The sequence below is a fragment of the Dama dama genome, chromosome 5, assembly GCF_033118175.1.
Source record: "Dama dama isolate Ldn47 chromosome 5, ASM3311817v1, whole genome shotgun sequence".
Classification (NCBI taxonomy): domain Eukaryota; kingdom Metazoa; phylum Chordata; class Mammalia; order Artiodactyla; family Cervidae; genus Dama; species Dama dama.
Genome location: NC_083685.1, coordinates 15132012 through 15147552, shown reverse-complemented (window position 1 = coordinate 15147552; position 15541 = coordinate 15132012). Strand labels below are relative to the sequence as shown.

At 46.9% G+C, this 15541-nt stretch overlaps 1 protein-coding gene across 1 annotated transcript in view; it reads left to right on the top strand.

Moving 5' to 3' along the window:
* NOS1 (nitric oxide synthase 1) overlaps window positions 1–15541 on the top strand; it is a 192328-nt gene that overhangs the window by 142249 nt on the left and 34538 nt on the right. Inside the window, exons 10-16 of the mRNA XM_061141872.1 lie at window positions 1467–1641; window positions 4606–4707; window positions 6791–6985; window positions 7584–7669; window positions 9898–10042; window positions 11181–11285; window positions 11829–11887. Of these exons, the coding sequence (XP_060997855.1) occupies window positions 1467–1641; window positions 4606–4707; window positions 6791–6985; window positions 7584–7669; window positions 9898–10042; window positions 11181–11285; window positions 11829–11887 (867 nt within the window). The remainder of the gene's footprint in view (window positions 1–1466; window positions 1642–4605; window positions 4708–6790; window positions 6986–7583; window positions 7670–9897; window positions 10043–11180; window positions 11286–11828; window positions 11888–15541) is intronic.

Here is a 15541-nt window from a genome sequence, read left to right as displayed (position 1 = left end):
GTGACCTGATGCGGCTCAAGTTCAAAAGTAGTTTGGAGTTGGGATGGGGCTGTGAGGGCTGAGGCCAGCAACGCAAATAGAATTTACAGTTTTTGAGAATAAAAGAACTCCACAATAAGACCTGGCTTCAGGAGCAAAATTGATGGAGAAAGCACCAAAAAAATCAGTCATCAAATAAACAGTATTTTAATGTAATTTAAAAAAATCAAGATTAGCTTTTTAAATCCGTGATGCATAATGTATCAAAATTGTTAAACAAGGAAAAGTTCAGGGCTGAGATTAAGGTAAGCAGGTGAGGTAAAGTATACAAGTGCAGAGTGGGATCCTGTCTTTATGTATTTTGATGTTTTGTTCATTGTGGAGGTTTTGTGTTAATTTTTTTTTTAAAAGACACTGAATTAATTTAGAATATTTGATCTTGATTACTGGGTTGGTGCCCCTCAATTTTGCACCCAAGGCGAGGGCCTTACTTGCCCGTCTTGCTCTAGGCCCTGGAGATGGAGCAAGTGTCCTAAGGCTCCTGACACTGCCTGATATCTGGGAGCTCAACCAGCTTCAACGGTGAAACTTGTCATTCAAAACTGTCTATTATTCCCACTCTGGGTCATGCATTTTGCAGGCCTTTGTTACTGACTTGGTCCCCACCTCTGTGGTGCTTTCAATCTCAAAAAGGAGATCAGTTACCCAAACAAACCACTTAATTCCAATCAAGTGTTGCAAAATAAATGTTATGGTACCTAGAGGCATAAAGGTGTCTGACCCATCCCAGATCGGGCATCAGAGAAGGCTTCCCAGAGTAAGCAGCATTTTAGCTGAGGACGAAAGTGTGGGTAAGAGCAGGACAGGCACAGGAGGAAAAGAGGAGGAAGGAACTGCCATGCAGAGGCCCTGAGGTCAGAAGGAACTCAGCAGCTCTATATTTAAAATGGATAACCAACAAGGACCTACTGAGTAGCACAGGGAACTCTGCTCAATGTTCTGTGGCAGCCTGGATGGGAGGGGAGTTTGGGCGAGAATGGATACGTGTAAATGTATGGCTGAGTCTCTTCACTGTTTACCTGAAATTACCACAACATTGTGAATTGGCTCTACCCTAATACAAAACAAAAAGTTAATTAAAAAAAGAAAAGAAAAAGGAACTCAGCGATGCTCACTTTCTCCTGAATTCACCTTCCAGGTGAGTTTAGGGGATAAAGAGCAGCCCATGGCAGTGGTTCCCAGGCCTGGATGTCCATGCAAATCACCTGGGAAATATGTGAAAGTGCATATTCTCTGGCCTCTGATGTGGATGGCAGTGTGATTCCACAGGTCAGACGCAAGCCCAGAAATCAGGTTCCAAAGTAGTAAGCCCCAGTCAGTCACTGGCATTTCGGCATCCCCAGGCTAAGGAGATCCTGCCCACGTGTCTTCCCCTGAGGCTCCCGTCCCACATCCCACAGCAAGCTGGGCTGTGTTGCTCTCCACAGGCTCGAGTGGTTCAAGGACCTTGGACTGAAGTGGTACGGCCTCCCTGCTGTGTCCAACATGCTCCTGGAGATCGGCGGCCTGGAGTTCAGCGCCTGTCCCTTCAGCGGCTGGTACATGGGCACAGAGATTGGCGTCCGCGACTATTGCGACAGCTCCCGATACAACATCCTGGAGGTGAGGCCTTTCCCAGGCCATCCTGACGGGGGATGCATGTGGTGGGGGGCGTGGGCTCAGTGGTCCTTCCCCACAGCTGAGCTCTGAGGCTCAGAAACTGGAAGAAATTAACACAGAACCTGCAGCTATAAGGAAGCCCCTGGCCTTTCTGAAGGCTTCCGTGGCATTAAGAGTATGTGTGCTATATGCTGAGTGCCACTCCAAGCGCTATGCAGATTATTGTATCCTCATTTGATCTTCATCACATCCTCCGGGTGTGAAAATCCCCCCTTCACAGGTGAGGAAACTGAGGCCTTTTGGTGGATTAACATGACAAGTTCAGAGTCACAGCTAGGGAGTGGCAGAGCTGGGGTGTGAACCCAGGCTGGTATTATGACCCAAGTTCATAACCATTCTACTGCCCTGCCTGTCAAGGTCAAACCTGGTTAGAAGCTTTGGGAAGGGGCATGAACTTGGGGCATTTTTTGGTCTCTTTTCTGAAAAAAACAAGGAGGGAGCGTTGGCAGTGATTTTTCCCACCATGTGCATTTCTCAGTGGAGGGTCTGACTCCCCACCCCCCATTCCCCTGCTACCCCCACCCCAGGCTGAGTCATCTTCATCTACTGAACATTGCTGGGGCGGACTGCTCCCTGGAGCTCCGCTTTGCTGAATGTGTCAGCATCGCTGCGGTTTTGTCAGCAAATGCTGTCTCTAACAACAGTCTGCTGTGGTTGGCCTTATTTCAAAAGAAAACACTGAGGAGCAGAGAAGTTAAGCGCTGAGCCCGTGTCACACAGTAAACAGAGCACAGAGCAAAATTCGAATGCAGAGTCAAGCGTTAGGTTTATAGTGTTAAAAATCCAGGGACATTCACCTGGGTGGACCTTGAGGGCATTATGCTAATGACATAAATCAGACATAAAAAGACAGTTACTGGGTGATCTCACTTCTATATGGAATCTAAAAAAGCCAAACTCCATAAAACAGAGAGGCGAGTCCGTGGTTACCAGGGGCTGTGAGGGGGTGGCGGGGAGGGTGGTTGGCAGGGGCAGGTGACAGGAGAACTAGGAAAGATATTTGTTGATGGGTACAGACTTGTAACTTGCAGATAAGTCCTGGAGATCTAATGCACAGCATAGTTATTATAGTCAATAATGATACTGTGTTATGAATTTCAAAGTTGCAGAGAAACTATATCTTAATGTCACCACAAAAAAAAAGGAATGGTAATTATGTGACTGGATAGAGGTGTTAACTCACCCTACAGCAGTAATTATACTGCAATATATAAATGTTATCAAACCAATACCTCTGACATTTGATCTATACAAACTCCTGACAGAAAGGAAAAAACATTTCTAGGCAATTTCAGAGATGTGGCTCAAGTCATGTTTGGGAATTTTTTTAAGTCTTATGTATTTGACTTAATACATATGACTTCAAAGAAGTCATTAGATGACGCTGCGACTAATTTCTATTGTTTTAACCAAAATAATGTGGTAGAAATAACAATAGCAGCATGACTGACTATACACACTCTCTTATACAAAATAACTCAAGTTTTATATGTATTTATGTAAAGCAGCCAATTTCCTACTCTTTGCATTTGTGTCACTGCTAAAAGACCCCCAAATAGAACCTAATGCCCCAGTCTCCAAAGAGTAAATTAATGTCTGCTTTCATGATTCAGGTTCACATTTCGATTGCAAAGAGTAGTCACTGGGTAACTTAAGTGAGACTCGCTCCCGCCCCAGCCTTCCGACACTAACTGCCATTATGTACAAATGTTGACAGCTGGGCCTGTGAAGCAATTTACTCAAACTTGAGAAATTGTCACATTCTAGCCCCATAATGAGACCTAGGTTCCCACAAATGACTAGAATTGACAGAGGAAGTGAGAAGCCAGGCTCTAATTAATGGATTTGCTATTGGGTCTTCCCTGCTTCTGACATCGGCTCCTACTGGAGCTGGAGCCGTAACTTAAATGTCAGGGGTTGTTTTTGCCAAGCAGTTTTGCCAAAGGAGTCAGCTGGCTAGGGAGCCACTCCCAGGTCTTGGGTGTTACTCAACTCCCTGGGCTTCAGCTCTGAGGCCAACTGGCTCTGTGGACTGCAAGCAAGTCTGTGCAGCAGTCTTAACCTCAGTTTCCTCATCTGTCAAATGGAGTCGACAGGTATCTCCATAAACTCAAAATACTCATGATCTAGATTACAAGTAGCGGCCACTCCAGAGATGAAATGGAATGGGTGGAGAGTTTTCCCCAATAGAAAGTAGTGATGATAAGAAAGAAAAAGAATTTTTTAAAAAAAAGAGAGAAAGCAACTGCTATCACTCCCAGACCTGAATAGCTCCTTAAAGCCCTTCAAAGACCCTCCTCATCATATTTGAAATAAAATCCTGACCCCTTCGCACACCCTGCATAATCCAGTCCTGCATCTCTCTTTTTCATCAGAGTCCTGCGTCCCCCTGACTCCCTACCGTTCAAATACATTGACCTTCTTTCTGTATCTCAACATCAGCCTGATCCCACCCCAGGGTCTTTGCACATACTGTTCTTTCTGCCTAGAACATTTGCTCCCAAGATTTTTCAAATGTCTTGCTTCTTCTCATCATTTGGATCTCATGTGTGTGCCACCATTGCAGTGGTCCTTCAGTGACTATCCTGGTTCAATGCATCCTACCCCTATATCCCTCTTTCTCCTAGTTCCTTGCCTTATTTTCTTCCTAGGAATTAACACTCATCACAGTACTATTTTCTGTCTCTCCCCCCCTCTAGAAGGTAAGCTCAGTAACCAAAGGGCCAGTCAAGTCCCTCTAGTTTCTTGCTACCAGTATGTCCTCAATTAAAAAAAATAAGTGAATTAGTCTGCATATGAGTTCATTAATTAATGAAGAATTTTATTGTTGATGCTAGCCCAGTCCCTCTTGAGTCTGAAACCCAGAGGGAGCCCGGCCTGTGAGTCTGTGTTTCCTTCCCCTTTCAGGACGTGGCCAAGAAGATGAACTTGGACATGAGGAAGACATCCTCTCTGTGGAAGGACCAGGCCCTGGTGGAGATCAATATTGCGGTTCTATACAGCTTCCAGGTAGCGCCAGGGCCCACCTCCCGGCTGCCAGGCCACAAAGGGGAACTAAAAACGTTCAGAGTCGTAGGGCAGATGAAGAGCCCAGCTCCCGGGAACCTTGTTTGCAGGGCTCTGCTCATAAGCAAGGTGTCCTTCCCATCATGTATGCTTGACTCTCCATCATGGATCTTGGGGGAGGGGGACCATTTGAGGGAGAGACAAAAAGATAGAGGGTTTATGACTTGTTGCTTGATTTTTTTTAGAATTGAAATGGTAAACATCCTCTGTGTCTTGACCTCTTAGACACTCAGACTTTCACATAGCAGAGACAAATATTCATCGTCGTGATCAGAGACATATAGGCCCCCCCAGTGCATGTGGCTCCATGGTAAATGCTAAAATATATATAGTTGAGTTGTTGTTTAGTTGCTAAGTCATGTCTGACTCTTTGAAACCTCATGGACTGTAGCCCACCAGGCTCCTTTGCCCATGGGATTCTCCAGGCAAGAATACTGGAGTGGGTTGTCATTTTCTTCTCCAGGGGATCTTCCTGACCCAGGGATCAAACCTGCATCTCCTGCATTGGCAGGCGGATTCTTTGCCACTGAGCCACCAGGGAAGCCCATTATATATATAGTATGATGGTTTTAAAAATTAGCAGCTAGGGAATTCCCTGGTGGTCCAGTGGTTAGGACTCTGAGCTTCCACTGCAGGGGGCCCAAGTTTGATCCCTGGTCAGGGAACTAAGATCCTGCATGCCATACAGCACAGCCAATAAAAGATTATGTGCTAAACCATGACACTTTAGAGAGCAAAGTGGGGGCACCACTAATAATTGTGACAGCTTATGCCCAGCATAAGCTGGGATTCTCCTGGGCAAAGCAGGAGACCCGTAGAAGAGAGGCCACTTCCTGTAGTAGAGACCAGCTCTGTCTTCTAGGAGTGACAGTCTGCAGAGCTGGACCCTCATAGACATACGTGGGAGGCACCCACAGGCAGTAGAATGAGCATATAAAGACCTGAATATGAACCACAGGTCCCCATGTCAGGAACAGGGAGACTGGGCAAACTGGGAAATGTATATCCCAGGGCAGAAACCAGCTGAGATGGGGTTGAAGGGGCAAGAAGCCCCCTCCCTTCACTCTTGACCACGGAGGAGTGAAGTTTGGGGAGTTGCTGAAAATGAAGGCGGATGCTCTGGTAGTCTGGTGGACTGGTATGAAGGTTGGTGAGCCACAGACAGCAGAGATGTGAGAGGACATATAATATACTATGTGTAAAACGGGCAGCTAGTGGGAACCCGCTGTCAGGCACGGGGAGCTCAGCTCGGTGCTTTGTGAGGACGTAGAGGGGAGGAGTGGGGAAGGGGGAGGCTCAAGAGGGAGGGGCTCAATGTGTACATACGGCTGATTCACTTTACTGTACAGCAGGAACTGATACGACATTGTAAAGTAATTATACTCCAATTTTAAAAAAAGAATTCTGTATCACCTTCATAAGTGGAGAACCAGTATCATTTGCCATAAACAGAAGAGAATGGTAAACTTAAATAAATATATAAACAAATACAAGGGAAACAGCACCAATTTGTCATATTCTAGTTGCCTGAGTTTCCTCTCTCATTTAAAAAAAAAAAAAAAGAGGGAGGAAAGAGAGAGGAATATTGGCAAGAGAAATGTTAAAGATGAATTAGCATCAAATAGAGTCTCTCTGGGCTTCCCTGGTGGCTAAGACAGTAAAGAATCCGCCTGCAATGAGAGAGACCTGGGGTCAATCCCTGGGTTGGGAAGATCCCCTGGAGGAGGGCATGGCAACCCACTCTAGTCTTCTTGCCTAGAGAATCCCCATTGGACAGAGGAGCCTGATGGGCTGCAGTCCATGGGGTCGAAAAGAGTCAGACACAACTAAGCGACCAAGCACAGCACAGAGTCTTTTTCCTGGATATGATCAGGATCGAAAAAAAACCAACGCAGAGAATCGCTTTACACTGCCTAGAATCATCCCCAGGACCACCCTTTAGGAAACACTGCTCTGGGGGTGAGGGAGCCCCGAAATAGCCCAGCTTGTCTTTCCTCCTGACTCCTGGTGTCCTCTCCTCCCACAGAGTGACAAGGTGACCATCGTTGACCACCACTCCGCCACCGAGTCCTTCATTAAGCACATGGAGAACGAATACCGCTGCCGGGGGGGCTGCCCCGCTGACTGGGTGTGGATCGTGCCCCCCATGTCGGGCAGCATCACCCCCGTCTTCCACCAGGAGATGCTCAACTACCGACTCACACCCTCCTTCGAATACCAGGTCCCACCCCTCTTCACCTCTTTGGTCCTAAATCTCCAGTAGCCAGTGTGCATGTTGCAATTAGAGCAGGGGTCCCCAAACCCCAGGATCAAATGCCTGATGAGCTGAGGTGGAGGTGATGTAATAATAATAGAAATAAAGTGTGCAATAAATGGAATGCGTTTGAATCATCCCGTAACCATCCCTCGCCCACCTGGGTCTGTGGGAAAATTGTCTTCTACAAAACTGGTGCCTGGTGCCCAAAAGGTTGGGGTCTGCTGGCTTAGAGCACACCTCAGTTCAAACTTGTATTTCAGACTCTCAAGTGCAGCCATCAGATTGGACAATACAGCTCGAGCTGAAAGACAAATGAAACTGAAACAAGTAGTCAGGGGTCATGAATCGGAGAGGGTCTGAGTGGGAAGGTCTGGCAGGACAGTGCAGGGAGGCTGGGCCAGCCACTCTGCCTGGTCCCCTGGGGTCACCGCTGGCAGACTCACTCCCTTCGAGGGCTAAGGGTTGGGTGTGGCCAGGCAGCCATAAACCCCCAGGGTTCCTGGGCATCTCCCAAGGGGAACCAGGCTCCCTCACTGTGGTGACCATGGTCCTCTCTCCCCAGCCTGACCCTTGGAACACCCATGTCTGGAAAGGCACCAACGGGACCCCCACAAAGCGGCGAGCCATCGGCTTCAAGAAGCTGGCAGAGTAAGTCTCCTAAAGCAGGTAGGATGGGAATGTATGTGTCCCCAAATTCAGAGAGCCCCAGAAAAGAAGGTTGGGAGGATGCTGTGCCTCTGACCTCTTGGGTAACGTGACTTCTCCATTTTCTCCAACACCCCTGTCCCTCCTTTGCCCCAGAGTCTGGGATGTGAACATTGCCATGACCCTTCTCCTTCCTAACGTCTCTTCCCACCCTCAGGTTCCCAAATTCTTGTCCTGGAGGCAGTGTTGTGTTGATAAACCAGCTCTCCTAATAATAATGGTGGCCACAGTAATATAACATTAATAGACTTGTAACATTTGCCAATTTCCATGGTGTAAATATTCCCACTATAGCCAGTTTTAAGCTCCCAACAGGAAGTCACTGAAGCCAGAGTCAGGAGGCGCTGGGATGAGCTGGCTCCAGCACACCACTGCCTAGAGTGGACAGTCATCAGGGCTGAATCTCATCTCGCTCCTTCAATTCACTCATCTGGCCAACAAAAATGGATACTCAGTGCCAGGCACTGACAAGCCTGATAATATGATCCTGCCGGCATGAAGCTCACAGCTACCTTCGAGGAAGAATTCACGGAAGTCCAACATAGACGTCACCGAGTCTGAGAAGTCAAAGGGGCCTTCCTTCAGGAGATGCCAATTGAGTTAATGAATGAAATGAAGAAAGATTTCACTGAGAAAAGGAGGGAGGGGAGAGGGTTAGGGACCAAGGCTACTGAAGAGTCATTGTCCTGAAGAACTGTGGTCAGCCAGGGGACAAGTGGGGTGGTTTAATGGGGATGCCTGCCTTCTGTCTAAAGACAGAGAACTCCCTGATCCACTCCTCACAGACCCCTTATTTTGGCAGAGGAGCTAGTGTGCACTGAGCTACTCACTTTCCTCAGCCCCTTGGTTCTAGAACTCTCTGCTCTCTACAGGTGACTGGTAGATCTTGCAGGGACTAAAACCTAGGTCCTGGCTCCACCCATATGGTCCATGGGATCTCTCCTTCCCTCCCTCCTCTCTCTCCTTCTACCTAACAGTTCTCTTCCAGCCAAGCTGGACCACATCAGCAGCCATCCCTTCCCTAACGAGAGCATCACCAGTTCTCAGGCATAGCAGCCTTTGGCTTCAGTTCAGTTCAATCTGTCTCTGAGGGAAGAAGGGAGGGAAAAATCTAAAGCATTAATTGCACTATTAAGTTTGAGGTAGAAACAATGGGAGTTAATTACAGATGCTTTTTTCTGCTCTGATCATTCAAAGGGAACCCTCCAGGTGCCTTTTATTCTTTTCTGTTTCTCCCCCTTAACTCTCAGGCAGCGTGGGTGGTTTCCCTGAGTCTAAAAAATGATGAATTTAACCACCAATAATCCGCAGGTGAGGGTAATTAGCAACTTATCTACTCAAAGAGATTCCTACTTAGAACAGGGATGCTTGCTTGGAAGGTGAACACAGGCATTCCTGAGCCTCTGGCCCACCTGCCAAGCTCACACCCTCATAGATGAGAAAGAAGAAACACTGTTTCTGGATCCTCCATTTAACCAGAAAGAGCCCCGACTTGACATTTAAGCTCCCAGGGGCTTTGGTGGTAGCAGCAGGTTTAAAATCCATTTCTGCTCTTGATAGATATTTAGTGCCTATTAAGAATCACCCTTTGCAAAACTCTGGATGTGCAAGGCTGACTAAACCAGACCTGGTCCTTCTTTTGTGGAGTTATAAACCTCTAAAATCCCCTCAAGCTCAATGCCTGTTCATTTATTAGTGATTCATTTTCTCTCTCTCTGTCTGTCTCTCACACACACACATAAGAATGGAAGCCCCATGACAGCCATTTCTCTGTTTTTCCATTCCTATAACAATGCCTGGCACATAGCTAGGCCTCAACAAAACACATGATGAATGACCAAATGAGTGAATGGATGAATGAATGGTCATCTTTTGAGGCAATGCTTGGCAAACCAAGGTTCTCATGGCTGGGATCGATCCATCAAGTAACAAACTAACAAAGCTCACCAACCATGTTAGCTCATGACTAGTTGCTCTGGAGGGACTTGAGAAAGGGATCAATATGGCACCTCAACTCACATTTTTAGTATCTCTGACGCCATCAGAGATGAGGAGAGTATGTTCCCTCCTGTTGTATCTCATGGATCATGGTTCTTGCCCCCAAGTCCCAGCCTGACATCCTCCCTCCCTTCTACATTTCCCATCTTTCTCTCCACCCTCTTCCCCCACAGAGCCGTCAAGTTCTCAGCCAAACTGATGGGGCAGGCTATGGCCAAGAGGGTTAAGGCTACCATCCTTTATGCCACAGAGACGGGCAAGTCGCAGGCTTATGCCAAAACCTTATGTGAGATCTTCAAACACGCCTTTGATGCCAAGGTAGGTAGCAGGCAGTTCCATTGCTCTCTGGGCCCTCCTGGTGAAGTTGGGGGGGGGAACAGAGGAAGTCAGCAGAGAAGAACCCTTTGAGAGTGGGTAACAGCACATCTGAAGATGCCTGTCAGCCCACCTGCATGTATTTCAAGGGACAATGATGCATCTCTCCCTGTGAACTCTTCAGGAGTTCAGGAATCATAACCCCCAGTTCTAGACCAAAATGTTAGAAAGTTTCTGAAAAACAAATCTGGAAGTCAGTCTGGGAAGCCCCGCATTTAATACAATTCAGTGGGTTTCTTTGCTGCAGGAATTCTGAGAGCCTTTACTCTGCACATGTGTGTTACCATCTCCAAAAGAGGAGAGGAGAGAATATAAATGTTTCCCAAAGATGTTTGCTTATGGCTCACTAATTTTTAAAGCGCATCTAAGGAGACAGTGTTTTCCTAGGACCTACTTTGAGAAATGGTACCCAAGGAATTCTAAGAGATAGGGCAAAGCAATCTTCAAGGTGGGCTTCCCAGGTGGTGCGCCAGTGCAGAACTAAAGAGACACAGGTTTGATCCTTGGGTCGGAAGATCCCCTGGAGGAGGGTATGGTAACCTACTCCACTATCCTTGCCTGGAGAATACCATAGTTAGAGGAACCTGATGGGCTACAGTCCATAGGGTTGTAAACAGTTATAGGGCTGAAGTGACTTAGCGCACTGACGTGTTTGGCTCAGGTCCTCCACACCGCTGGATGGAGGATTAGAAAGGAACCTGAGCACGCAGTTGGTCAGATCCAGCTGGGACATTCCCAGCCTACATGTGGTCAAGAAGACTCCAGCATACTTTGGTTGTAAGAGGCCCAGGAGTCCCAGTCAAGATCTGCCTCTACTGGCAGCCAACGCATTGCCCCAGACTCTCTGTGGTCCTTCAGGCCACAGGCAACCCATACTACCAACAAGCTTTTAGTTCTGCCCACTTGGGCCCATTGAAACAGTGGCACCCAGAACCTTTGGATCTCCGTCCTAAGGAGATGGCTCAAGATAACTCCTGTTCTTCCTCTCTTCTCTTCTCTTCCCCCATCACTTTTTCTCTCCTACCCCTTCTCTCTCCTCATCACCTTCTCCCTTCTTCTCCCCTCTTGATCTCCCACCTAGGTGATGTCCATGGAAGAATATGACATTGTACACCTGGAACACGAAACTCTGGTCCTGGTGGTTACCAGCACCTTCGGCAATGGAGACCCCCCTGAGAATGGGGAGGTGAGATGAGCCCCTATTACCTGTTCTGGCACCTGTTTCCATCTGCAGAGAAGAGGGGCAGCAGTGATGCCTGCTCTTCAGTAGCAAATCCTCCCAGGATCTCAAAGCCAGTGACCTCGATTTGGGTCCAGGTTGTGCGAAGACTGGACAACTCCAAGTCCTCAGTCTGTTGGCGTCCACTGACCAGCCGAGCCCTCCTGAAAATGTTGTCACCTGAGCTCACTACTTCTTTGGAATGGATGCTCCAGTCAAGAGCTTGGTGTCCCCTGCCCCAGATGAGAGAAGCAGGGACAATATTTTGTAGAAAACCACCACAAAGGGAATTTGCATGCTGAGGTGGGGCGGGGAGCAGGGGAGCATCCACAATTATAGCCCTTTATAAACAGTCCTCTTCCACGCACACCACTGCTGCCTGGCCCAAGCCCTGGCCCCCAGGCATCAGGCTCCTCTTTTGCCAGCTGGGACTCCCAGACCCTCTGCCCAAACCCATTCCCAATTTAATCATATCTGCCTCACATCCCGCTTGTCTCTTTTGACCTCCAGAAATTTGGCTGCGCTTTGATGGAAATGAGGAACCCTAACTCTGTGCACGAGGAAAGGAAGTAAGTAAACGACCCACCAGTGTTCTGTGACACTCTGGGTGGGGGGGCGGGGGGGAACCGAAAGTTGTCTCTTAGCGTCTGGGGTTCACCTCTGAGTTCTGGATACTTTTGTGACCTGAAGTCCATCTGTGACTTATTTTAGCCAGTGGGTGTCTGTGGTCCACTGAGGTGGACATTCTGGTCTTTAATCACCTTACAGCCCTGTGCCTCAGTTTCTTTTTCCATCAAATTGGGTTTATTCTACCTGCGTGAACTTTCTAATTTGTAAGAATCAAGGTAAAAAGTAGATAGCATCCTATGAGAAGCTGTGCATGTGTGCTCGGTTATGTCCGACCCTGCAGCCCGATGGACTGCAGCCCGCCAGGTTCCTCTAAGTGATTTCCCAGGCAAGAATACTGGAGTGGATTGCCATTTCCTTCTCCAGGGGATCTTCCTGACCCAGGGATGGAACCCACGTCTCCTGCATTGCAGGTAGATGCTTTACTGCTTGAGCCATCAGGGAAGCCCCATGAGAAGCTGAGTGCCATGTAAATGTAGTTTTTATTACTCCACCCTTTGGAAGCTTACATTCAGAATCAGTGAGCTTCTTTCCCTAGAACTTTTCCATCTGATGTTCATGGCGGAGTTGCATCCACTCACGTGGAGGCTGACTTCAAACAAGATACCTCCTAAGGCAAAGAAAATGCCTGAGGTCAAAAGATGTTACTGATAAAACTGCACCTAACATGCGGTTGGGTTCTAAAGATATTTCATAAGGTGACAAACACTCGTAACCAAAATTACCCTTGAAAAACCCTTAAATCCCCTCAAAGCAGAGGACATACAACCTGTGAGTGATAAGCTGCCTTTCTTCGAGAGCATGACACGTGGTGTTGCTTCCACCATGGAGTAGGTCTTAAGCTGAGCATTGGATGTCATCGCTGGCTGGCATTTTATTTGTTGTTTATTTTGTTTGGTTTTTTTTTAAATGTGGACCACTTTTAAAGTCTTTATAGAGTTTGCTACAGTACTGCTTCTGTTTTATGTTTTGGTTTTTTTGGCCAAAAGGCATGTGAGATCTTAGCTCCCTGACCAAGATTGGAACCTGCACCCCTGCGCTTGGAGGTGAAGTCTTAACCACTGGACTGCCAGGGAATTCCCTGACTGGCATTCAGAGGCTGCATTCTGCAGAACATCCCTCTTGGTTCTCTTTCAGCCAAGCACACGTTGCCAAACTTGCCTACATCCCATACCCAGGGGACAGCTGAGGCCCTGGTCGTCAGCCCTCCTTCTGTTTTTAAGACCAGCATCTTATTCCTCACCCTCTCTGCCTCTCTCCTCCCCACCCCATCCTGGTGGCCTTCAGCAGGCCCCCCTCACCCCTCCTCCAGGGAGAGATAGGGCACCATCCATTCTCCCCTCTAGGTACCCGGAACCCTTGCGTTTCTTTCCCCGTAAAGGGCCTCCCCTCTCCCGTGGTGACACAGAAGTCCACGGTCTGGCTGCAGTTCGTGACAGCCAGCGCAGGTAGAGCATCCATATGTGCACATGTGTGCGTGTGTGTGTGTGTGCTCACATGCACGTGTAGGATGCACCTGTGTGATCGTGCTTGCCCGGCGTTCATGTGCGTGTGTGAATGGTGTAAGCCCTCGCGCGCATGGCGATGAGTATGTACGTGCGCATGCCCGATGCTGTGGCATCGAAGGCCACTCCCCGGTCTCAAGGAGACCTGAGTTGTAACGCAGGCCATGCCACTAACACGCTGAGTAACCTTGAGCTTGTTACTTGACCTCTCTGGGCTTCTCCATCTTTCTCACCTTCCAAATAGGGAGAAACTGTCTCTGCCCTGACCATCTCTGGGAGCTGGTGCAGGGATCGAAGGATGATAACAAAGAGGAACACGTTTGGAAAAGACTCAAACCTCATACAAATACATGTGCTGATATTTTTACCCCACAACCATCAACCCTCCCTCCCACACTAACAACACAGCCACCCCCTGATATGTTACAGGACTTATTTGGAGATGTGACTCAATGTGAGACTATTTTAGGGCAGAAAATACACTTACATATATTTAGAACTTTCCTGATGCTGGAGCAAAAACTTTGAAGAACATCCAGCTTAGAAACCCTGCTGCCAGAATGCGCAATTTCTTTTTTTGTCTTTTGCACTCAGATTTGTGTGTTGAGTTTTTGTGTTTGGGGTTTTGATTTGAGCGTTTTATGGAAGTCTTTTGTTGTTGTTGTTTGGGGGTTTGTTTTGTTGGTCTTGGAGTTTTTTGGGTTTGGTTTGGTTTTTGCCTTGTCTGAGAACAGAACTTACCACTTTTAGAGGAAAACTGGGAGACCATTTTTGTTTTTGTTTTTTTAATTTCGAGGCTCCTGAGCCTCCAATGCCAAGGTTTGAGTCCCAGTGACATTTTTCTCCTTCTTTGAAACAACATAAGAAATCCAATCTCTTTTCAGGCTGTGTCTGAACAGTTTTCATGTTTATTTGAAATGTGAAATGTGAAAGACCCTTGAAATGTCTAAAGATGATAACTTTATTGAAAGAGAATGTTGTAGTGGTTACCAGTGGAGAGAGGGAAGGGGAAGGGGTAAAATAGGGTTAGGGGATTAAGGAGTACAAGCTGTTATGTGTAAAGTAAGCTACAATGTTATATTGTGTAACACAGGGAATGTAGTCAATATTTTAGAATAACTATAAATGGAGTTGTTGTTGTTTAGTCACCAAGTGGTGTCCAACTCTTTTTCGACCCTGTAGACTAGCCCACCAGGCTCTTGTGTCCATGGGCTTTCCCAAGGTAGAATACTGGAGTGGGTTGCCATTTTCTTCTCCAGAGAATTTTCCCAACGTAGGGCCTGAACCCGTGTATCTTGGATTGGCAGGTGAATTCTTTACCACTGAGCCACCAGGGAAGCCCTTAAATGGAGTATAACCTTTAAAAATTGTGAATCACTATGTTGTACACCTGTAACTTATAATACTGTATATCCAATATACTTCAATTTTTCTGTTTAGGAAAAAAAAAGATAGAGACTGTTGAGTGAGACAGTCCTGCACTGCCCAATAAGCCTTTCTACGAGCACATAAATGTTCTATGTCTGTGTCATCCTGTACATTAGCCACTAGCCACACATGGCTGTCAAGCCCTTGATGTGAGTTTAGTGCACGTGGGGAGCAGAATGTTTCATTGTATCCAATCTGAATGCATTTAAACAGTTACACACAACCCATGGCTACTGTAGCAGACAGCAGAAATGTCATTCTTTCATGGTTATTATAAAAGACTGCAGGAGTGTAATTCTTCACTAGTCGGTGTAAGGTTTGGGGACCAGTGGCATCTCCTGGGAACTTCTTAGAAATGCAGCATCATAGGCCTTACTCTGGACCTACTGAGTCAGGATCTGCATCTTAACAAGATCCCAGAATGATTCTTGTCCTGGTTGGGAAGTAAGGAAACATCATCTAATGGGTTAAGGAATGGACAATTAATGTGGTCTGAAACCTTTTCCTTTTTTTTTTTTTTTCAGTCTTAACATTTTTTAATTGAAGTATAGTGGATTTACAATATTGTATTAATTTCTGTTGTACAGCAAAGTGATTCAGTTATATATAATCATTCTTTTTTAAATTTTCTTTTCAATTATGGTTTATCATAGGCTATTGAAT